This window comes from Mesoplodon densirostris, chromosome 16 (assembly GCF_025265405.1).
Source record: "Mesoplodon densirostris isolate mMesDen1 chromosome 16, mMesDen1 primary haplotype, whole genome shotgun sequence".
Classification (NCBI taxonomy): Eukaryota; Metazoa; Chordata; class Mammalia; order Artiodactyla; family Ziphiidae; genus Mesoplodon; species Mesoplodon densirostris.
Genome location: NC_082676.1, coordinates 10,099,411 through 10,122,266, shown reverse-complemented (window position 1 = coordinate 10,122,266; position 22,856 = coordinate 10,099,411). Strand labels below are relative to the sequence as shown.

The following is a 22,856-nucleotide window of genomic DNA, read 5'->3' as shown; positions in this document are numbered from 1 at the left end:
ATACATCATTTGTTAAGTTACCTACTCAGCTGAGTTTTTTCATCAAGCTGTCCCATGCTGAACTGATCAGAGTAGTCTTCAAAAGACTGAAATGCCTAACCATACGTTATGCAGACATCGATTAAAAATGCATTGCTTATATCTATATTTCATTTAGCGCACCTCCTCAATTAAATACTAGTGAATAGGGTCTAAAGCTACATAAAGATGTGTATAAAGTTATAACCTTGATGTTTTTCCCTATTTTACAGAGAAAGCAACTTCTGAGCAGATGAAAAGCAAAACTGCAAACCACGGGATGAACTAACATGCCCAAGTCCTTTACTTAGGTTGTGACTCAGTGCTTGAAGGTGCTGGTGATTTAGGCAACAGGCAGTTGGGAGCGCAGTGTAAGGACCACATGAAGGACGTACCTGTGTGGGACCGGAGGTGTACGGTGAGCTGGCTGGAGTTGCGGCTGGCGTAGGGGCAGATCTGGCATTTGAAGGGCCGCTCGTCGGAATGTATCCGCAGGTGCTTGTTGAGGCTGCTGCTGTCCGCGGCAGCATAGTCACACGTCTTGCACTTATAGGGCTTCACGCCTGTGTGGCACCGCATGTGGGTCTTCAGCTTATCCTTCCGGCTGAAGCACTTGCTGCAGACTTCACACTTGTGGGGTTTGTCTCCTTCAAACGTGCACAGATGGCATCAGGAAACAAGATGAAAAGGGAAAAAGGCTTATTTCCCACTGCCTTATGAAAAGCGTAAGACACAGTCACCCAAGGATATTTAGAACTCCCCCCAAAACTACACGGATGACGGGCAAAGAGCTAACATCTTGGGAGAGGAGGAATTGCTTCTTCTATGTTGTTTATTAGTATTTTCTAATTTTTCCTACACTGAAGATGAATTCTTTATCAATCTAAAATAGAAGGCAACTCATAATTTAAAGTACAGCTAATAAGAAACATTGTCTCATACCCATTAGTTCTTTTTTCTTTTTCATAACAGACACACCCTAAAACTCAGAATCTCTAAGTTTTAGTAGACCTCACGTCTGACCAGCCAAAGAATACATTTCTCGGCCTCACTTGCAGCCAGGGGTGATTCTGTGATGAAGTCCTCATTAATCAAATGGCAGAGAAGGTAAATGTGTCCCTTTCGTAAAAGGAAATGGCTTGCCTTTTACTTTTTCTCTTTCCACCTGTCTTGCCAGCTGTTACCAAGACATGAGGGTGAACAAGCAGGTGAGGACAGCATACCTGCGGATGGTGGATACGTAACCTAATGTCCTGTAATACATAGAGAGAACTTAAATCCCTGGATGATGGGGACAGAGCTGCCTACCTGCCTAGACCACCTGCTTACCTCTGGACAGCTACGTGAGACAGACATAAACCCCTACCTTGTGTGAGCTGGTGCTGAGCTGTTTTGCTACGGCAGCTTAATCTGTACTCACTAACGCACATTGTCAACTTGCCACCCGTGAACAACTGCTAATTTTTTGATGTATACTTTTCCAATTATCTTGTATGTGTGTGTGCACATTTTGGGGTTCAAAAACCTTCTTGGCCAACATTAATTTAAACACTTATTTTTTGGAAGGTACTGTGCCTCTGAATGATTTTACTTAATTCTCTCAACAACTGGGATTAGAACCCAGGACAGTCTTGCTTTCTTAGCCAAATGCAACACTGCCTCTCCACTGACTACTTTCTTGCACTTAAAATAATTTCAATTATTTTCACATCATTAAATTTCTACAACATGATTTTTAAGGCTGAAGTATTTCACTATATGGATGTACTATAAATTATTGAACCAATTTCCTACTTGGCCATCGAAAAGAATGAAGTAGATACATGCATACGGACATGGAAAGACATCCAGCATTAAAGGAGAAACAGAAAGTTGCAGATAGTGTATATATTATTAACTTAATAAGAGATGGAAAAAGTAAATTGTGTGTTTTTAAGCCTGGTATAGACATGCCAAAATTTAAGAATGAGACACACTGGACTATTAAGACTGGTGACTTTTGGGCATGTGTCAGATAAGAAGGATGTGGGCTGTGAGTCAGGATTTTCACTCTTTACATATCAAACATGTATTTTGGCCAAATCCTAAATACCTAAGTGCTAAAATCAATTGTCAGCCAAAGTTGATCACTATCCTCATAGAACAAATATCTGGGATTTAAGAATACATCTAGAAGTATATTAAAGATTGTAATTTTATTATTAAAAATAATAATAGTCACAGTCAAATTAAAAAATCCAGGAACAATAATTTCTCATTACTGTCAGCTGCTAAACAGCTTCTGGGGGCGCCATCCTGTGTACGTGCAACACCGAGCAGATGCCGGATGTCGGTGGAGCTGGATGGTTTTCGGCCAGCTCTGCTGGTAAAGAGCCCCACTCTTTTTTTTTTTTTTTTTTTTGCGGTATGCGGGCCTCTCACTGTTGTGGCCTCCCCCGTTGCGGAGCACAGGCTCCGGACGCGCAGGCTCAGCGGCCATGGCTCACGGGCCCAGCCGCTCCGCGGCATATGGGATCCTCCCAGACCGGGGCACGAACCCGTATCCCCTGCATCGGCAGGCGGACTCTCAACCACTTGCGCCACCAGGGAGGCCCAAGAGCCCCACTCTTGTTGCTCCTGGCCATGACCTCTTCTCCGAAAGTAACTAAGGTAAGTACACCTTGTCAACTCTCTGACTTGAAGATGTTGACAGAGATGCTGCAGTTATGCAGAAATCATCCTACAAACCCAAGCTTGGCTAACTGTGAGTAGAGGATGCTTCCTGAAGATTTGCAGCGATGGACTCCAGGTTGCTGTCCTCACTTATATTTTTATAATGCTTCCCCAATTATCATGCATAATGACAGCACTTTACTCTTACAATGATGAATATGCTACGTGTGACTGTTGGAACTTCAACAGAGGGCACCCACGAGGAGAGATTCATTGCTTGTTCCATTGAGAATGCTTCCCAACACCTAAAACTTAGTAACTTCAGGTTCTGATAACTAGAAGAAATCCAAATGACATGACGCTGTGAGGCTGATTAGAAATGATGGTGATCCCAGTGCAAGAAGGCAATTGTTGGCCGTGGCCAAGGAATATCAGAGATAACTGCTGGATATTTTATCTTCTTTATTTTATCTCCCGGATATTTTATCTGAAGCTAAGTAGCAGAATTTGGGCAATTAGGGATGCCCATGCCAAATTTCAGTGTCCCTCCCTTATACACATTGACACTCGCTGAATTTATATATGACTGTATCATCTGAATTATGAGCATCTAATACTTCATGAAAAATAGTCTAAAAGCAATTCCTTCTCCATGCAGAAGGTCTGGGAGACATAAAAATAATACATTAGAGAAAATTAAAATTACCAGAAACAATCACAGTTTTCTTTTTCCATGCAATCCTTTTCTCTCCTTTAAAAAAAGTATTTATTAAATTCCCCTTTCAAAATTGCAAAACACACTCAGGTATCCAATGATGCAGTGTAAAGATAAATGAATGAAAAGTCACTATTCTCCCCCTTCTTCGTCTGTTTACCAGTCATTACACACCACACACACACACACACACACACACACACACACACACACACACTTACTTACAGGATCATCTCCTCCAAATGAGAAGAATATGTGCATTTAAATTTTAATTAATTCTGGCAGATCAATTTCCAAAATGTCTGTACCAGTTCAAATTTCCACTTCTAAGTTTTCTCGTATCTGTTCCAGCACTGGATTTTATTGCTCTAAACATTTTCTGCCAAAATCATGTGTAGAAACAGCATCTCGTTTTTATTTCATTTGTGTTTATATTCCCATGATGACCAGTGAGGTTCTGCAACATATCATGTGTCTGACTTGTCTGGATCCCCAGCTCCCAGCACAGAGAAGGGATGTGTGTGAACCACTTACCCGTGTGGATTTTTAAATGACGCTCCATATCCTTCATGCCATAGGCAGTCTTGAATTGGCAACCTTAAGAAGGCAAGGAAAAATCAATGACAGAGGGAAACACAGTCACTTTAGAATGGAGAAGCCTGGCAGAAACTTCCTTAACCAAGTGATGAAAGTTAATCCCACAGTAACGGGACCAACAGGTATCAGTGTGCTCCTGATACCAGGTACCAAGTACATAATATCTCGTCTGTGCTTCCTGCTCAAATTGCTTCACCTAAATCTGATCATGAGGAAACATCAGACAAACCCAGAGTGACGAACATTTTATTCAATATGAAATAACTGGCCCGTGCTTTGCAAAACTGTCAAGGTCATGAAAGACAAAAGCTTAGGATTAAAGGAAACTAAAGACACATGAAAACTAAATGCAATGTGTGATTATGAACTGGATCCTGGACCAGTTTTTCTTTTGATACAGAGGACATTAGTGAGACAATTGGTAAAATCTTTTTTTTTTTTTTTCGGTACGCGGGCCCCTCACCGCTGCAGCCTCTCCCGCTGCGGAGCACAGGCTCCGGACATGCAGGCTCAGCGGCCATGGCTCACGGGCCCGGCTGCTCCGCGGCATATGGGATCCTCCCGGACCGGGGCACGAGCCTGTGTCCCCTGCATCGGCAGGCAGACTCTCAACCACTGCACCACGAGGGAAGCCCCCTAAAGATTTTTTTTTTTTTTTTTAAAGTAAGGAAGGAATAATTTTTCTGGATGTCTTCCTAAGTTACAGCACAGAAAGAAAAATTCACAGTAATCTGAAATTTTCACTAGTCCCATTCAAAGAAAGGCCCATGGCTATTAAAGTCTTAGAGCCCAGTGCATGGTGACCAGAGACAGTGAGAGACAGGTCGTATGTGATGATGTAAATGCTGTGGGTTGATTTTTTTAAGCCAAGCAGTTTGGAGCACATCTACATCCAGTTGTCAGGAATTCACGAGTTCGAGTCCTGGACCTGTTAAATGTCACATTCTCTACAAAAGTAGGACAAGATGCTGCCTTTACCTGGATAGCAACAGTTAAGCCTCTTCTGAGCAGTTGGGGCCGTGGGCTTTTTGGCTCGTGACTTGGCAGGGAGAGAGATGACAGTGGCTGTCTGGTTTTCATTGCTTTCCGTGGGCAGGTATGTTTGATAGCCATGTTCAAAAACAAATTCTGGAGCTGAAACTAAAAGATATGATGATTATTAATTTTCATCATATGAATACCCAATAGATATTCCCTTTGCCCACCTTCCTTTGTAGAGAATGAACATGTTAAGATTGCTTTCCCAGTCTCCCTTGCTGCTTAGGAGTGATCATGTGACCCCGTTCTAGCCCATGAGACACTAGAGAACATCTGCTGCAGGGCTCTGGGAAAAGATTTTCTCCCTGACTTGAAGAAAAGGTGGGGGCAGAAAGAGAGGTAGTTGAGGAAAGCTCATTCTTGCTGCCCTAGTTGCCCCACTTTCTGTCTTTGGACATGCTGGAGTGAGGATGTGATGTCTGGATCTGTGGCAGCCATTCTGTAACCATAAAGGGAGAGCAAGAAAACCAGATGTTGAGCTAGAGCCCTGAAAACCATTCAAATCTAGGCTTACTAAATAAAAAAGAAATGTCCCTACCATTTACCAGGTAGGTTTTCTGTTAACTTCAGCCAAAAGCATTAGTTACTTTCATAAGCTTTATCACAAAATCCTAACAAACAACTGGAAAGGAACTGATTGAAGGAATTCTGGGCAAAACTACAAATACTCTCTAAACATAAATACTTTTTAACACAAGTACTCCTAAAACAAACAAACCAACCTTGTATTCTTACTGAAATTTTGAGGAAAAAAGAATAAAAAGGAGACCAAACATCTTTATCATCTTTGTCTTTAAACTTGTCATTATAACAGGTAAAAATAGGCAGTCTCAAATTTCTTTTTTCTTTTTTTCAATTATAATTTTTTTGACTACTTTGTTAATTAAATTTATGGTTTGGGAATATGTATTTTCTTTCTTCCTTTATTACATATAATTGTCACATGGAGATTTGGCTTCAAATAGGAGTAAATACAACCATGGGGGCTTGTTCATTAGATGAACTTGTCAGGCTGAGAGGCCCTAATGATGGCTTTGAGAGCCAATGTCATATTCTGTTTCCAAACTTCAGTCACTGAGGCACCACCTTTGATGTTTCTGCCATTGTACTTACAGAGTACTCTTCTTTAAATCAACATGGGCCTGACATTACTCCCTATTTTGGCTTTGCCTGAAGCAGTAATACTCCCTCCACAGGTTTGAGGTGTTAGTTACAGTTTCTCTTAAAACAAACATCATCTTTCTTTGAATCTAAGATGTTACAGACTGTACGATGCAGCATTATTTTGTACACAATAAATTTTTAAAAGTTGCCTATTCAACACATTATAATGCAATGTTTTCATATTCCTTAGGTATTTATATATGTATAGATATTCCTTAGACATTTTATAGTATTCATTGAATGAATTCTTTTAGATTTCTTTGGATACTTGATAGGAAACTCAGGTTCCTGACCTGTACTCCTTGGGCACCTCTGGCAATGACAACTTCATTCCAATGCATGTCAAAGAATAGCTGGGTTCTATCAGCATTTGGTATTTGAGCAAAATCATGGTTTCCATTTTCCTCAATTGAAATATGTCAGGGGAAGTGGCTTTTGTTTAAGGCTGGCCGAAAGAGTCTGACAAACTGATGTTCCATCTTCATACCAAGTCTCTTTGATGCATTAACCAACCACACCTGCCTCTTGTTGAGATGTTTCATCTACTCTGCAGGATTAGCTATTGCTCCGCTTCCTCTGCTCTGCTTGGCTCTCAAAGCATTGTCCCCAGCCAGCAGCACTGGACTTACCTAGGAACTTGCTACAAAAGCAATTCTCGGGCCCCACCCCCACCTACTGAATGAGAAACTCTCAGGTGGACCCAGCAATCTGTTCTAACAAGCTGCCCACGTGATTCTGATACATGCTCAAGTCTGAGAACCAATGGTGTAAGGGATCCTTTTCCACGCATCTCAGCAGCAAACCTTAACCCAGCTTTGTCTAACTGAGGGACTCCATCTTTCTTGGTTGTTGCTTTGCAAAAACTACAGTTTTTCCTCCAACAACAAATATTTGCTTCATTAATATCAAATTGACCCCCTGCTACTGTTTCCAGATATTTCTGGGCACGGTTACTTTTCATCTTCTATTTGAATCATCCTGCAATATCGCAGAAGACATTTCAAACAGCAATTAAACACAACAAATGTAGCACCAAAAAATGCACACAACTCTGCCAAAGTGACAAAAAAAGTGATCAATGACAGTGCAATCAAGGTTGTTTACCAGCGTGCAAAGACAACTTTTTGGTGACTGCCTCTTGGCTGGCAGCGATCTCATTGATTCCAAGGTGCACCCCCATTTCAGATGTTACAATGTATCTTTGAACTGATAAAAGTCTAGGTTCAGCTACTTCCTAGGTGTGGGACCTCAGGCCAGTCACGTGACTTCTTTGAGCCTCAGTTTCCTCGCCTGTAAGTGGGGATAATCACTGTGCCCACTTCATAAGGTTATCGCAAAGTTTCATGAGAGCATCAGTAGCACAGGATATGTCCACAGCTGAGTCTTAATAAATGTTAGTTACTACACTTGAGCAGAACTGGACACCAAACTCTCAACAGGAATGATCAAGACTCAGGGAGACCAACTGCCTTCGTTTGCCTGGGACTGAGGGTTCCCCGGGATACAGGACCTTCAGTGCTAAAACTAGGATGGCTGTTCACGCTACCATGACTTCCCAACTTTCTGCTCTACCACTTTTTGAACAAAAAAGGCTGGAAGACGCTGGGGTGGGGAGGGGTTGTGACAGTGGCCAGGCCCTCCCTGTGGCTCAGCTCAGCTGTGAAGTCCGTAACCCTCCTGGGAGGTAAGTGCTGGGTCCTGAATGATCCTGAGCCTGGAATTCCCGCCCTCCAGGGAGATTGATGGGGCTTCGTCCCCTAACTGTCCACCTGCCCCTCCACCGTAAGCCTTAGCATCCCTCTCGTGGTGAGTCACAGCAAAGGGGAAACACGAGATTATTCTGGATAGTAACCCCTTCTCAGATATATGGTTTGCAAATATTTTCTCCCATCCAGTAGGTTGCCTTTACATTCTGCTGGTTGTTTCCTTAGATGCACGTGTCCATTTTTGCCTTTGTTGCCTGTGCTTTTGGTGTCTTGGGGGAGGTGGCAGGAAGCATAGGGAGTCAGGTACCCAAATGCAGGGGTCATTTGGTGGGGGGGTCCCTTGTCTGTCTTCAGATTTGGCATAAATAGTGCCAGTGGCCTTGGGGAATTTGAGTGTCCAGCAGAAGTGAAGGCAGCAGGGACAACCCCAAGCACCCAGATCTGCTGAGGGGGGAACTGCTTCCAGCAGAGGCATGACCTATCCCCAGGGAAGAATGTTCTCAATGGCTCTTATAATCAAGCCCAGTGCTTAGTGAGATCAGCACCCCCCAGCCCTCCCCCAACAACCCCCAGCAGCTCACAGCCTCACGCCTACCTTTGGTTTTGTTTTTGCCGCCGGGGATCTCCCTGGCTTGCCTGTGTGCCCAGGTGCGCATCTGAAATGCGTGGTTTGTTATATGCAGTCCCGGTCTGTAGCAGGAGCACCTTGGTTGTTCAGTTATTCACTCATGTTGTTGTTTAAAAAGTAAGAATGTCACAGGGAACCAAAATCTCTCTCTGTGGTTAGGACCCACTGGGGTCTTAGACCCGCTGGGCTCACATGGGCCAACTGTAGCTCCTCCCACAAAACTGTTCTTCAAATAGCTGAAGGTTTCATGTCTCTGAAGCCACTTTGCTTCTCGCTTCTCTTCTTCTACTTAAAAACTCCACTTTTTAAAACCTTTTCTTTTTTAAAATTAAAAATGTATTATTTTTTCAAAACAAAAGTAAACACCAATTGTAGAAAATCTAGGGAGTACAGAAAAGTGTAGAGAAGAAAAGAAAACCTGCCCAGTGCTGTCCCCATATGGCAGTATACTCCCTTGTGATATGCTCATTAAATACTGTACTTTTTCCCCAAACTACTTATCTCTACTGTAATTAAATAGTTATTTGGGAAAGTATTTAATGACCATCCTCTCTTCCTTTGGTTGGATGAGCCAGGTGAGGACAACACCTGTTTCTCTCCATCACTGTTTCCCAGAACCTCACACAGACGCTGGCAGTGCAGGGGCTCAGAGAACATTGGTTGAATTAATGTTGGACCAAATGGCTAACGTAGCCTTTGTATATAGATTTTAAAAGTGTAAAACTGGGGGTCGTGGCTTAAATTGTTTTGTATTCTTTTCTTTTTTATTAAACAATTAAGCAATTTTATTAAACAATTTTGCTATGTGAAAGCATTCTGCCACGTTTTCATTCACCCAAAACACAATTTCTTATGGCTACATAATATGCCATCATGTTGGTTGTCACAGTTAAATTGACCATTCCCCCTTTTTGGACAATGAGTTGGTTTCTAGGTGTTTACCTTCATAAATAATACCTATCCAAAAATTTTAACTTATCTCTAGTTTCTCTGGATACCTTCCTGTAAGCTGAAGAACCGGGTCAAAATGGAATGGTCATTTTATTGCTTGGTGATTCATAATTATGAGATCCTTCCAGAAAATCTAAATCAATGTACATTCTCCCCTTCACCTTGGCTATCACACAGACTATTTGACAGGACAAAATGAGATCATTTTAGTTTAATTTGCGTTTCATTAATAATTGGTGAAGATGAATCTCTTTTCCACCATATTTTATTCATTCATATACCTTCTTTTTTTTTTTTTTTTTGCGGTACGCGGGCCTTTCACTGTTGTGGCCTCTCCCATTGCGGAGCACAGGCTCCGGACGCGCAGGCCCAGCGGCCATGGCTCACGGGCCCAGCCGCTCCGTGGCATGTGGGATCCTCCCGGACCGGGGCACGAACCCACGTCCCCTGCATCGGCAGGCGGACTCCCAACCACTGCACCACCAGGGAAGCCCCATATACCTTCTTTATGAACTGCTTATTCTTGCTGTTAGCTCTTTTTCTATTGAATTTTTACGTTTTTCTCATTGACTTGTAAATGATCTTTAAAGATTTATTTATTTATTTACTTATTTATTTATGGCTGCGTTGGGTCTTCACTGCTGCGCGCGGGCTTCCTCTAGTTGCGGTGAGCGGGGGCTACTCTTTGTTGTGGTGTGCGGGCTTCTCATTGTGGTGGCTTCTCTTGTTGCGGAGCACAGGCTCTAGGTATGCAGGCTTCAGTAGTTGTAGCTCGTGGGCTCAGTAATTGCAGCACGTGGGCTCTGGAGGGCAGGCTCAGTAGTTGTGGTGTGCAGGCTCAGTAGTTGTGGCTCTCGGGCTCTAGAGCGCAGGCTCAGTAGTTGTGGCACCCGGCTTAGTCGCTCCGCGGCACGTGGGATCTTCCTGGACCAGGGATCAAACCCGTGTCCCCTGCATTGGCAGGCGGATTCTTATCCACTGCATCACCGGGGAAGACCCGATCTTTACAGATTAAGGAAATTGCTTCATTGTCATATCGTCAAATCTATCGTTTGTTTGTTCCTGTTTCTTCCAATATAGGCCATGCTTAGGACTCACACTTAAGGGTCTTGATTCAAATGCAAACTCAGAATTCACCTGCTGGGAGAAAAATCCACCTCTCTCTGTAAGGAAAAGTCTCATGTTCTTCCAAAGGGTTTTCCCGAATGTGGTCCACACCTGCCCCAGCACATCAGCCTATCTGTCCCCCGTCCCAAGGGTGACCCTCACGCCCTCTCTCTGCCGCAGCTGAATGGTCTGGAAGCAGACACCTGCACAAAAGCTGGACCAATCAGACCCCCTTGCCCTGGAATTAGGAATTGGGGCGAAGATATGTGGCTTGACGTGGACTTTCATTCTGAAAAAAGCAGCACCCATGTGCCTGACACTGCCACTGAAAGATTTCCATCCTTTCTTGTCTTTCTCCTCCTGGTCCAGTGCTTCTCAAAATTGATCATGTACCAAAGATTCTGATGCCGAGATCTAGGTATAGTCTGGGTATATTTATAGCTGATTTTTAACAAGTTTTCCATGTAATTCTTCTGCATAACAGCTTTGAGAACTCCTGCTCTAGACTATTCTAACAAGGTAGTGGCAGGAGTGTGGCTGTCCAGAGGGGCCTTGGGATTGGATTCCACTGCCAAGCCCCTCCTCCTTGTCCCTTGCTGGCCTAGCTTCTTCCAAGACAGTGGAATGGGGCATCTTGGCCAACGGGATCTAGAATTTCTGGAGAAGCATTTCCTCTCTGGTAAAGGGAAGCCGCCCCTTTCCCCATCCATGGGCAGGGCTGAGTGAAGACTTGAGGCTGAAACCAGCAGCAGCAGCAGCCACCTTGTGGCCATGAGGAGGACTACTGCCGAGGACAGCAAGAAGATGCAAAGACCCCGGGTCTGCCCTGCCGTTCTTGTCCTGATATAAGGAATGTTTTACAATCCAGCCCTCTTGTAGTTTAGTGCTGTTAAGAGCAACTGAAAGCACCTGAACTGACCCAAGCCCTCACTGGCTGGTCCAGATTCCCAGGACCCTGCTCAGACCCACCCAGATGGTACGCTTAAGGGAGGGGGCTGGGTGTCTGCATTTTTCACCAAAGCTCCATGTGGTTCTTTTGAGAAACACTGCAATGAGGACTCTACTAAGGGGTGATGGGGTGCAGTCAAGTGCAGACTCCTCGGCCAGGTAGCCTGGCTTTCAGGCCCCGTTCTGCCCCTTTCTGGCTCTGTCACCTTGGTCAAGTTATTTAATTCCTCTGTGCTTCAGTTCATTATGGGTAAAATGGGGATAATAATTCTTAGTACCTAATTTATGTTGTGAAAATTTAATTTTTAAAAGGAAATGTTAAATTTAAATTCATAACAATTTAAGTCGTGAAAAACTACTTCATATAGAGTACTTAAAAAGTACATGGCCGGGGCTTCCCTGGTGGCGCAGTGGTTAAGGATCCGCCTGCCAATGCAGGGGACAGAGGTTGAAGCCCTGGTCCGGGAAGTTCCCACATGCTGCAGAGCAACGAAGCCTGTGAGCCACAACTACTGAGCCTGCGCTCTAGAGCCTGCGAGCCACAACTACTGAAGCCCGTGAGCCTAGAGACCGTGCTCGGCAACAAGAGAACCCACCACGATGAGAAGCCCGTGCACCGCAACAAAGAGTAGCCCCCGTTTGTTGCAACTAGAGAAAGCCCGTGCGCAGCAATGAAGACCCAACGTGGCTAAATATAAAAATAAATAAATTTTTTAAAAAGTACATGGCACATAATGAGCAGTACATGAGAATTAGCTATTATTATTGCCAGATTCTCCCGGCAAATCATTACATCGTTTGCCTTACTAAATCACTCACACGCTCGGCAACCTTCAATGGCTCCCCAGCTTCTTCACAATAAAGGCCAGATCAAAGCACGGCTGCTACCCCATACTCCCTGTGTCATCTCCTGCCACTGTTATCAGATCTCGCCTTCAGAAGCAAGATCAGCTTCTCCACCTCCAGATCACCAGGAGGAAATCCCCGCCCCCCCCGCCCCCCATCTTCTTCCCCAAGGCAGGTGAGATTTTCAAGGCCTATTATACATTTGATCTCACTCATCATTTCTTCCCTTGGCTTTCCCCGTTGGGACCAATCTACTCCATGAACTCCCTGCACAAGGCTGTACTTGTCACAGATGGCTGGGTTTGTATGTCTTACAACTAAATTCTCCTCCCCTCCCTGATGAGCTTGGAATTCTCCGAGGGAAGCATCTCCATTATCTCGGCTCCAGCATCTGGCACACGACAGTCCCAGAGCTGCCCTCACTGGGCCCTGATGATGGGGCAGGCGCCCGCCATGAACTTCCTGCACATGAATGAAGTTAATCCTTATAGCTGCCCTTTCCTGCATTCGCTTGGTAACTGTTTGATTGAGTGCCTAGGATGGGCCAGGCCTGGTGCTGGGTGGCAGGAAAACAAGACTGATTAGTTCCTGCTCCAGGGAGATTTACAGTCTAGTAAACTAGATATTAAACTACTAGTTGGGGGCCCACAGGCCAAACTGAGCCTTCAGAATTTTTTTTTAAGGCTTTCAAAATCAACAAGGTGGGCTGGGTCTTCCCTAGGTCAATGACCTCTGGCCAAAGACCACCAAGGACACACCTGTAGTTGGATAGGTTGATTAGTCATTATAATGAAGGAAACCTCATACCACGGGAGCCGTGGAGGGTCTCAGTAAGAGGGTGCTAGAAAGGACTTAAAGAGTATTAGAGGTTTGGGGCTCATGTTAGATGATTTTGGGGGGACAGTTCAAGGAAGCCTGCATTGGAGGCTGTCAGGAAGTGGGGACAAGTCTATGATTTGATATCTTAGCAACCATTACCGAGAAGCAGAGAAGGCTAAAGCTGTGATAGGTAAAGCAGCAGTGTCACTCAGATCAGTGGGGGAGGAGGGGATGTCTGGTATTCTGTGGCTCAGGTATGATGACAGAGGGGTTTTGTTTTCATCCTGTCCCACCACAATCAGAGTGGCCCTGTCTCATGCAGACATTCTGTGAACCTGTTTGCGTTCAACAGGAGAACAGCACGGCCCACCAGCAGAGTCAGCCCAGCTCCCAGCAACACCAAGGCCCAGCTGATGCTGCTTCCTGGCTCTCAGGGGCTGCTTTCCTCCTCCTCCGCTTATTGTCCAAAGGCCAGCCCACTCTCCATCACAGTGGATCTGCTGTTGCATTAGCTGCCACTGCCTGATCCCCAGGAGCACCTGAATTCACTTTTCTGGCTAAAGACTGCTTGTTACGAAATAACAAATTAATTGCAACTGTGATACGTGCTAGGTGAGGAAGCAGTGAAGAACCTAACCTTAGGGGTGAGGGGGTGGGGGGGGAGGGAGAAATCATAGCTAGCTTCTAGGTGGAGGTGACTTTTAACCTGGGACCTAAAAAAGTGGGAATTAAGCAGAAGAGGTGGGAAAGATCATTCTAGGTCCAGTGATAATTCAACTCATATTGGCTGGGGGCTTGCCATGAGCCAGGCCCTGTGCAAAATTTTCCGTGTGCTGTTTCATTTAATTTTCACAGCCCCTGATTCGGTAAGTAATGAGAGCTAACCCTGACAGCTCTAAGTGTCTTCCATGTAGGTGCCCATGGCAGCCTGGCTAGGACCCTCTGAGGTGAGAACCATCATTACTTCCATTTTACAGCTGGGGAAACGAAGACACTGAAACCCTGTCACCTGCCCAAGGTTACCTGGTTAGCAAGTGATGTAGCTGGGATTTGAACCCAAGCAGTCTGGCTCAGGACCTTAGACTCTTCACTACCAAATTCTGTGGCCTTTCTATTTATTCTTGTCCCCACTTTAAAAATGAGACACCAAGAGCTATTATAACTTGCATCGGTCACACAGCTCCTAAGGCCCTGTGCAGCCAAGACCAAACTTGGGGACCTGACTCCAAAGCCCCATGATTTTAAGCCGTAAACTTAGAAAATGCATGTAGGATGTTAATTTTTTTTTTTTTTTGCCAGCATCAATATCTAATTTTACTGCTTTTATAGAAAAGTTCTTAAATTAACTGCCAAACAGTAGGCAACTTTCAAAGCTAGCAGACAGAGAATAAATTTTACTTTACATCCAACTACTATTGGGCTGAGACAAGACATATGAGCTGAGTGAGGAAGGGTTTGCTTTAATCAAGGACTGAAGAGGGACAAACTGCCCTGGACAGTAACTGGGTGTGGGTATCTGGAGGAATCTGCCAGGGTGAGGGGTCAGACTGTGGCTTTGGGCAGTGAGCGACTCTCCAACTGGGTCCAGGCCCAGAATCCCCCAGGAGCTTGTTAAAAATGCAGATGCCTAAGCCTCGGCGATTCGGGTTCAGAGGTGCAGCCCAGGCACCAGTATCTTTAACAAGCTCCCCGGGGATCCTGGTTCACAGGTAGGTCTGGAAACTGCGGCTAGCGCAACATTGAAGCCCAAACCTGGGGGAAGTTGGGCCCAGAAAACCAAACTAAATAGTGTTAAAGAAAGGGAAAAAAAGCAAGATTCTGCTTGTTTTGTGGCAGAAATGCAGGCGCAATCAGGGAGAGCAGCTGGATCAGGCAGAGACCCGGCATCCTGCAAATCTCATCCCATGCGTTAATCTCTGCATTAATAAAAGCGGTTGTTTATTGAGATGACTGTCCCAGGTCCTTTATGTGGATTATTGCAGAGTCCTCACAATAACCCAATGACATTACGTATTAGGAAACTAATTCTACTACCTAATAGTATTAAGTACCATTATAACCCCTTTCTAGAGATGAGGAATATTAAGCAGAGTAAGCGACTTGTCCACAGGCCAGGATGGCAGACTGGGATAAATGTCCAGCAGTCCGCCTCTGGAGCTTGGAGCTCCTGTCAACTCTGTGCAGTAGGTACCACCATGAGCTGGGCACAAAGAGGGCTCCAGGCCTGGCCTGAGTGTAGAGGGCAGTTGGCAAAACTGAGGCATGGCCAGAGTGAATGGCGGCAGGGTAGTGGAAATGCTAAGAGGAGGGTGAACATCCCTGAGCAGAGAACTAGGACAAAAGAAGGGGCAGTTGGGCTTCCCTGGTGGCGCAGTGGTTGAGAGTCCGCCTGCCGATGCAGGGGACACGAGTTCGTGCCCCGGTTCGGGAAGATCCCACGTACCGCGGAGCGGCTGGGCCCGTGAGCCATGGCCGCTAAGCCTGTGCGTCTGGAGCCTGTGCTCCGCAACGGGAGAGGCCACAACAGTTGAGAGGCCCGCGTACCACAAAAAAAAAAAAAAAAAAAAGAGAAGGGGCAGTTATTTGGTGTGGGGTCAGCTTCACTGATGGATGTGAGATTTGGGCAACTGTGCATTCACTCCACAAAGAATAAGTGCCTAGACTATGGTGCCGGGGATCCATGGTGAACATGAGGGGTGCAGCTCCTGACTTCATGGTGCTTAAGGTTCAGCAATGGGACAGACCTTGAAGTTTGTTCTGCAAATAATCATTTAAGTACTGGGACTTGACCTGGTCTGGGAGAACCGTGTGCATGCACGTGTGTTGTCAAAGAGGGGCTCTTTGAGGAAATGCCTTTAAGCCCAGCTCTGACACACGCATAAGAACTGAGTCAGTTCCAGGCAGAGGGAACAACACATACAAAGGCTCCCAGGCTTGAGGAAATGTGGCACATTTGGAAAACAGAAAGGACATCAGCAAGGCTATTGCAATTCAGAGGGGAGGGGAATGTCCTGAGATGAAGCCTGATCCTCTGTGGGCAGTCTGTCATGAACCTTAAAGTTTTGAGGTTGAGTTGGTGTCAGCCAGGCAGGAAAGGTATTTTAGGCAGAGGAAACAGCATAAGCAAAGGCTCGGAACCAGAAACATGCAATGGCCACCAATAAAGTGTAGGCCTTGAGGTCTCCTCACGCTGGGGCCTTGTGTCCCAGGCTTTACACCCAGTGTGTGGGGTTACTGGGAGTTTGTGTTTGAGGACAGGGAACCCAACACGGAGTCTTTAGGGAGAAGACCACGAGGTTAAGGGCCAAAGCACTTAAGTCTCAGGACCGTCTTGAACCTGTGATGGGACCTTGGCCGTGCCTCATGCCCACTTGCAGCATTACTTTGTCCAGCTGTAAAATGAGAAGGTTGTACCAGGCTCATCTCTGAGGTGGTTTTCAGTTTTAACATTTTCTTGGTGACTTCCTTTAAAATGAGAATTAAAATAAATTTGGGAGAAAGTGGGAAGACCTCAAGGTAATCTTAACAAAGTTTGTGAGGTGATCAATTATATTTCAATGCTTAAGGAATTCAGCAGAAACATTATTTTGGAGGCATTAAGGAAACAACCACAAAACTTTGCTTGTTGCTGAAAAATTCAGACACCACACCAATGTACAACTGATAGGGCTAAAGTTAGTACCCCCACTTCAGATGTTCTCCACACCTCGGCACCAGACTAACTGCTTGCAAAACACTGAGAACAAGCCAGAAGCTGCTGGTGTGCTCAATCAGGCTCACAGATGTATTCTGTTTGGCTAATAAAGTTTTAAAATTTCAGAAGTTTTACATTTTTCAGTTTCTCAGAAAAACCCAAATATCTGACTGGATCCAAAGAGCAGCTTTCTCTACTTTACCACAGTCCTCACCATTCCCTAATGCCTTATGCACAGCTTACTTCTCTCATTAACATTACTCGCTTCATTCCTGTTCTAGCAGCTTTCCGTGAATATAATACTATGTATGTATGCATATATATGCTTTTTTACACTTACCTTGAGAATCTATGTCTGTACAGAGATCTAGCTTCTCTTTTCAATGCTAAGTCACATTCCACTGTCTGAATTTATTCATCTAATAAATTACTAGATTATCATTCACTATTTATCTCTGGTATTTATTCATCTAATTTCTTCTTGACATATACATACAAAGGTTCCATTTTCTTTACAGTATATAAGCTAAGCAAATACCCATGTACATTTGTTTATCAAGTTTTATAGGATAAATACCTAGAAGTGCACTTACTGGGTAAACGTGTTTCTGTACATTTTAAAATTTGGAAGATTTTAATGTAAGATTTAAAAATTGAAAGATATCACAAAATTGCCCAGTTTATATGAATTTACATCTCCAGAAAGTAAAGGAAAGCAGTATTTGATTTTCATTTCTTTAACTACTAAGGCAATGGAGCATCCTTTTATGTTTAGTGGCTCTTGAATATCATCTGCTGCCCTTTGCTGACTTTTCCACTTGGTTCTTTTATTGATTTTTAGGAGTTCTTTATATATGAGGGACATTAGGCCTTAGTCACACACGCACTGCTATTCTTTCCCCAGTTGTCTTTAGACTTTTCATTGTTTTTCCTTTGGAAAAATGGTAGCTTTATTTGCAACCTCATCACATGATTCTTTTTCTTTTGGGGGAGGGATCCCACAACCTGTCTTCCTTGGCAGGCACAGTATTAATAAATATATTTTTTAATTTAAAAATTGGAATGCTTTTAGCTAACAAATACATTCTCCATTTCCCCACCAGATCCAGCAGTGTGTCTACCAACTATCTCAAAAATGGCTTACTTCCTATTTTTAAAGTAATCTGTCTGGTCCCATAAGGCAGATTATATAGGTATAAGTATAGGTGTGTGTGTGTGTGTGTGTGTGTGCACGCGTGTAAGTGTTTGGGTCTCTGTGTGTGTATAATTTTTACTCTAGAACTTTTGTGGTTTCATGCTGCACATTTAAATTTTAGATCCATTTGCAATTTATTTTGGACACAACCAAGAACTAGGATGAACTTTTCTGTTTTCCTGGTTGGTAGCACAAGGGAGGGGAGGCATCAACGCCTGTTTATAGATTTAAAAACTAAAAAAAAAACATTTAAAGGTTTTTTTTTGTCCCTTTAGACAAATAATGCAAATTCAGGAATCACACACATACTCCCACAACCCCAAATTACCACCTTTTCCTTTTTACCATTTCCTGCGAGTATTTTTTTCATAGTATGTAGGTTTTTGTTTTAGAAACCTGGTTTTTGTCTGTTTGTTTTGTTTACCACATGACAACAATTTATAACTGCTACCACTTAGTGTTTTAACCTAGCAGTTCCCAAACCTGGCTGGGCAGCTGGCTTCCCAATGGAGCTTGTTAAAAATAATGAATCAGCAACCCTAGGGGGCTGGCCCTGAGTATCTATCTATCTATCTATCTATATTTTGCTATACGCGGGCCTCTCACTGTTGTGGCCTCTCCCGTTGTGGAGCACAGGCTCCGGACACGCAGGCCCAGCGGCCATGGCTCACGGGCCCAGCCGCTCCACGGCATGTGGGATCCTCCCGGACCGGGGCACGAACCCGTGTCCCCTGCATCGGCAGGCGGACTCTCAACCACTGCGCCACCAGGGAAGCCCAGTATTTATATTTTTAACAAGTTCTGTGGAGGCGTTTGGGACATAGCCAGGCCAACTCTAAGTGACTCCCCCATCCCCCAGCCATACCTGTGATCGTCTGGGTCTCAGAGGTGATGGTTCGTGTGGTGGTCTGAGTCTGGGTGGCAGGCACCGTTTCCTCTGATACAAACTGTACTGTGCTGGGCGCCGAACCAGACGTGCCAGTCAGCTGGCAGCCGCTCTGCTTGTGAGCTACAAAGGCGTCCAGGTTGTTAAACTGCTGCTTGCAGATGCCGCAGATGTGGATGTCGGGAGTCAGCTCAACCAGCACTGTTGTGCCACCTGGAACTCCATGGGACATAGGGGAAGTCACAGATTAATTCCAAACAGCTTGAAATTACAACACAAACCAGATTCATGGTAAAAAAAAAAAAGGGCATGGTGGCAGACATAGCTAGTTGCTGGCCCAATATCTATTCCACTCCCCTCTTCTTGCAAACAGAATCCCAGTTCTGCCCTAGCAGCAATGTACCCAGACCCAAGTGATGCTCCTGATCATTGCCTACAGGGGCACTAGTGGTATTTTATGTGAGAAGGTTCTCCAATGTGCAGGGCTACCCTACACGTCAAAGGACCAGCAGCCGTCTCCTATCCCAACTAAAAGGTAGCTGTACTTCCCAGTCACTATGAAAACTAATGTCCCCACTATTCCAACCCCCTACCCCATTATGAGAACCACTAGTCTAAATAATCTTGGTCCACTACATACTTGGGAACCCCTCCAGCACAACGCTGGAGGAGCTTCTGGGAAAAGTGTGGCTTTCATGATAAAAAGGGATCTGACATGGTTAACACTGTCCACCTCTTCTTCTGGCCTTGAATGCAGATGTGATGCCAGGGCCTTCTGCAGCCACACTGTAACCATGAGATAAATGCTAAGATCTCTACAAAAGCTTACTTCACGGATCTCCTGAATCAACCCTGGAATCAACCAATTCTAGACTTCTCATTAGGCCAGTGTAGTTCAGTTTTGTTACTTGTAACCAAAATTCATTCCTAACTGACAGAGGCGTTATTTCACAATAGTAATAATACAAAGAGTTAAGACTGTATTAACATTTGCAAAGCACTTACCACAGTCCTGGCACTATATTAGAAAGTGCTATATAAATGTTTTTTAGATAAAGAAATACAATTAATAAGTCTCTAATATGACTACCTTTTTATTTTTAAAAATTTCTTTGCCTTATTACAAGGAAACTCATGTTTATAACAGAAAATTTGGAAGAGGAGAAGCAAGGAGGGCAATCACTCACAATCTTTCCACCCATGTGTACCATGAACATTACAAAATATTTTCTTCCATTCATTTTCAGTTAAAAATTGTTTAAGATCCTAGTGCATTGTACATTAATCTTTTTCCCATATGCTATCGCACAAGCATTGTGCTATATCACTAAAATCTCTATAAAATAATTATTTAATGACAACACATTATTCCATGTTTTCCAAGCCTCATAATTTCTCAGTAGCTATAAGGTTTGTATATTATTCCCAATTTTCCCCAGTCTAAACAGTATGAGAACTACCTTTGTACACATATGATTGGCATCCATGCATCATAATCTTTTTTGGAAAATTTATAAAATATTTGCTTTACGTCCAATTTCCCCCTTCCAACCAAGATAAGACATCTCTGTGCAGAAATACAATTTGGTTGACTTGCTATGAAGAGATCCTCTGGGCTGAGCATGGTAATGTTTTATAAGCCATCTTGCAAACACCGAAATCAATGGATGGAAGGAATGGACACTTTTCTTCTCCTCTGGAACACTGCCTTCCTGTAGCTACTAAGGTGCCCAAGCTAAGAGGAAGACAAGGAATCAAGAGATGTAGTGATTGCATCGCTGGGGATTCCTTAATGATCAAATAGGACTGATACCCAGGAAGAAATGGGGAGAAGTTTCTGCTTCATACGATGGTTATGAGGATTAAATGAGATGGTGCTTGTAAAAGGCCAGCACAGGATCCCCTCCCCCAGCATGTCACCTGGTGGGGTTATTACTGAGGTGCCCTATTTGAATTTGAAAGTATTCCCTCCGAAACTTTGTATTAATTGAGACACAGTAACAAACAATGGGCACAATTTGTGCGTATCACCAACAAAAAGAATTCCTTTATCTTTGCAAAGTTCTCCAAACCTGTCTCCGCATCAGAATAAGGGGGCGGGCCGGGGGTGGGGGGTTGTTTAAATATGGCCACGTCTGAGCGCCACTTCGTAGATACTGAGTCATAATGGTGGTGGGCTGAATGCGGGCTGAGGTTTAGGGAAATCTGCGCTTTTCACAAGTTATGCATGGAATACACAGCCAAGTTTGGAAACCAATGTCTCCAAAATTGTAAACAGTAACAGCTAACAAGCTAAGCGCTTACTAGGTGCCACGGGTTCTCAAACTTTAGGTGCATCAGAATCGCCCAGGATAAGGCCGCCCTCCTCCCCTCAAGCCCACCCCGCCACCTGATGGGTGGGGCGCAAAGAGCTTTTTTTTTTTTTTTTTCTTCCTTTTTTCTTTTTTTAAGTAAGCGCTCGAGCTCCCAGGTGGCTGGTTTGCGCTCAGTCCCTGGTCCACACTTTGGGAAACAATGCTCCGGGCGAAACCATGGACTTGAAAAAGGCTGTCTTCAACAAGAAAATTAAAATGAACCCCAAACTCAAAACGACCACGGCCCTGTTCCCCATTCAGATCTCCACCTTTAATGTGGAAAAGGCTTTTCAGTAAGCCGGCAGACCTCGTGAAAGTCCCCGAGCCCCAGACTTCCAGAATTTGGGGCCGCCGAGACAGAAGTTTTCCCATCGGCGTTGCCGCGGTTACCCCAAATCTACCTTCAAACTCCGCCGGGGGGCGGGGAATGCCCCAAGGGGGTGACGACTGTCTGAACGGCACGCCCTCGCCCACCATTCCCTTCCAAGTGATCTCCGGAGGCTGGAGAGCGGCCCCCCCTCGCGCCGGCTTGGGCCCCCCCCCGCAGCCCTCTCCGGCGCCTCCCGCACGGCGCGCCCGCCGCGGTCCCCGAGACGCCGGCTCCGGGCCGTCACCCTGATTTCGGGGCCCCGGGCCTGCTAGCTGCGTCGCAGACGTGCTTGGGCCCGGGCCCCGGAGCGCGCACTGGGCCCCGGAGCGCGCGCTGCGCCCGGAAAAGCACTTACTTTGCACCGAGCCCGGGAAGCTCTCGCCCTCGCTGCTCGCGTTCATGGCCGCAGACTGGGAGGTCCCCGGCCGGCCGGGGTGCCAGGGTAGGGGGGCGCGGGTCTACATGGTGCAAGGACTTTTCCTTTTATTTTTCCACACCCCCCAGCCTTCCTTCTCCCAACTCTGCGAGGCGGGGAGGACGGATGTAAAGCAAGCTCCACTTCCGCTGCCTAGAGGGCGCTGGCCGGGCTCGGCCGCCCCAACCTGCCTTTGCATCAGCGGCTCCCGGGGGAAGCAGCGGTCCAATCCCGATGCCCGGGCCGCGAGGCCCTGCACCGCGCCCCCGGGAGCCGGATGGCGCACACGCGTCTCCGCGGGTTGGGCGACCACGGGCGGCGAGGGATGTGCACCCCGGGCTGCGGCAGCCGGCGCCCAGCTCACACCCCTGCGGTCTGGGTCGGCGCGTTTGGCCTCCCCGGCTCTGGCGCCTTTGCACCTGCAGCCCTGGGCGTCTGGTCCCCACTGTGGCCGGGCAGCCGTGTCGCCCCCGGGTCGCCCGGGTGGTTTGCAGAGATGACCGAGTCGGGCTGCAGTTGGGTGGGTGCGTGGGGCGCCGCGGGCTTGGGGTGAACCCTGGCTGAGCGTCAGCGCCCGGCAAATCAGCAGAGCGCTGGGCGGGTCCCCTGCCCAGCTAATGAAATAAAGAGGACCGTGATCACGTGCCTGAGTAACAACTGGGATCAATCGCTGTAAGCCCCCTGCTCCGGGGGTCTGCCAACTTTTTTGTGCATCACAGTCACCTGGAGAGCTTGTTAGGACGGAGACTGCTG

General features: G+C 45.6%; 1 protein-coding gene across 5 annotated transcripts in view; it reads right to left on the bottom strand.

Annotated features, from left to right (window-relative positions):
• Window positions 1-22,242, bottom strand: part of ZFP64 (ZFP64 zinc finger protein) — a 75,939-nt gene extending 53,697 nt beyond the window's left edge. For 2 of the 5 annotated variants that reach the window (XM_060078336.1, XM_060078333.1), the window contains exons 1-5: window positions 22,044-22,242; window positions 18,944-19,183; window positions 4,961-5,122; window positions 3,920-3,982; window positions 414-665 (exon numbers count right to left, since the gene is read on the bottom strand). In XM_060078336.1, the coding sequence (XP_059934319.1) occupies window positions 414-665; window positions 3,920-3,982; window positions 4,961-5,122; window positions 18,944-19,183; window positions 22,044-22,089 (763 nt within the window). In that variant the 5' untranslated portion in view covers window positions 22,090-22,242. Of the gene's footprint in view, window positions 1-413; window positions 666-3,919; window positions 3,983-4,960; window positions 5,123-18,943; window positions 19,184-20,424; window positions 20,673-21,719; window positions 21,777-22,043 lie in introns of those variants that run through there. The other 3 variants (XM_060078334.1, XM_060078337.1, XM_060078335.1) reach the window with 3 other exon arrangements.
• Window positions 22,243-22,856: the final 614 nt, after the last annotated feature.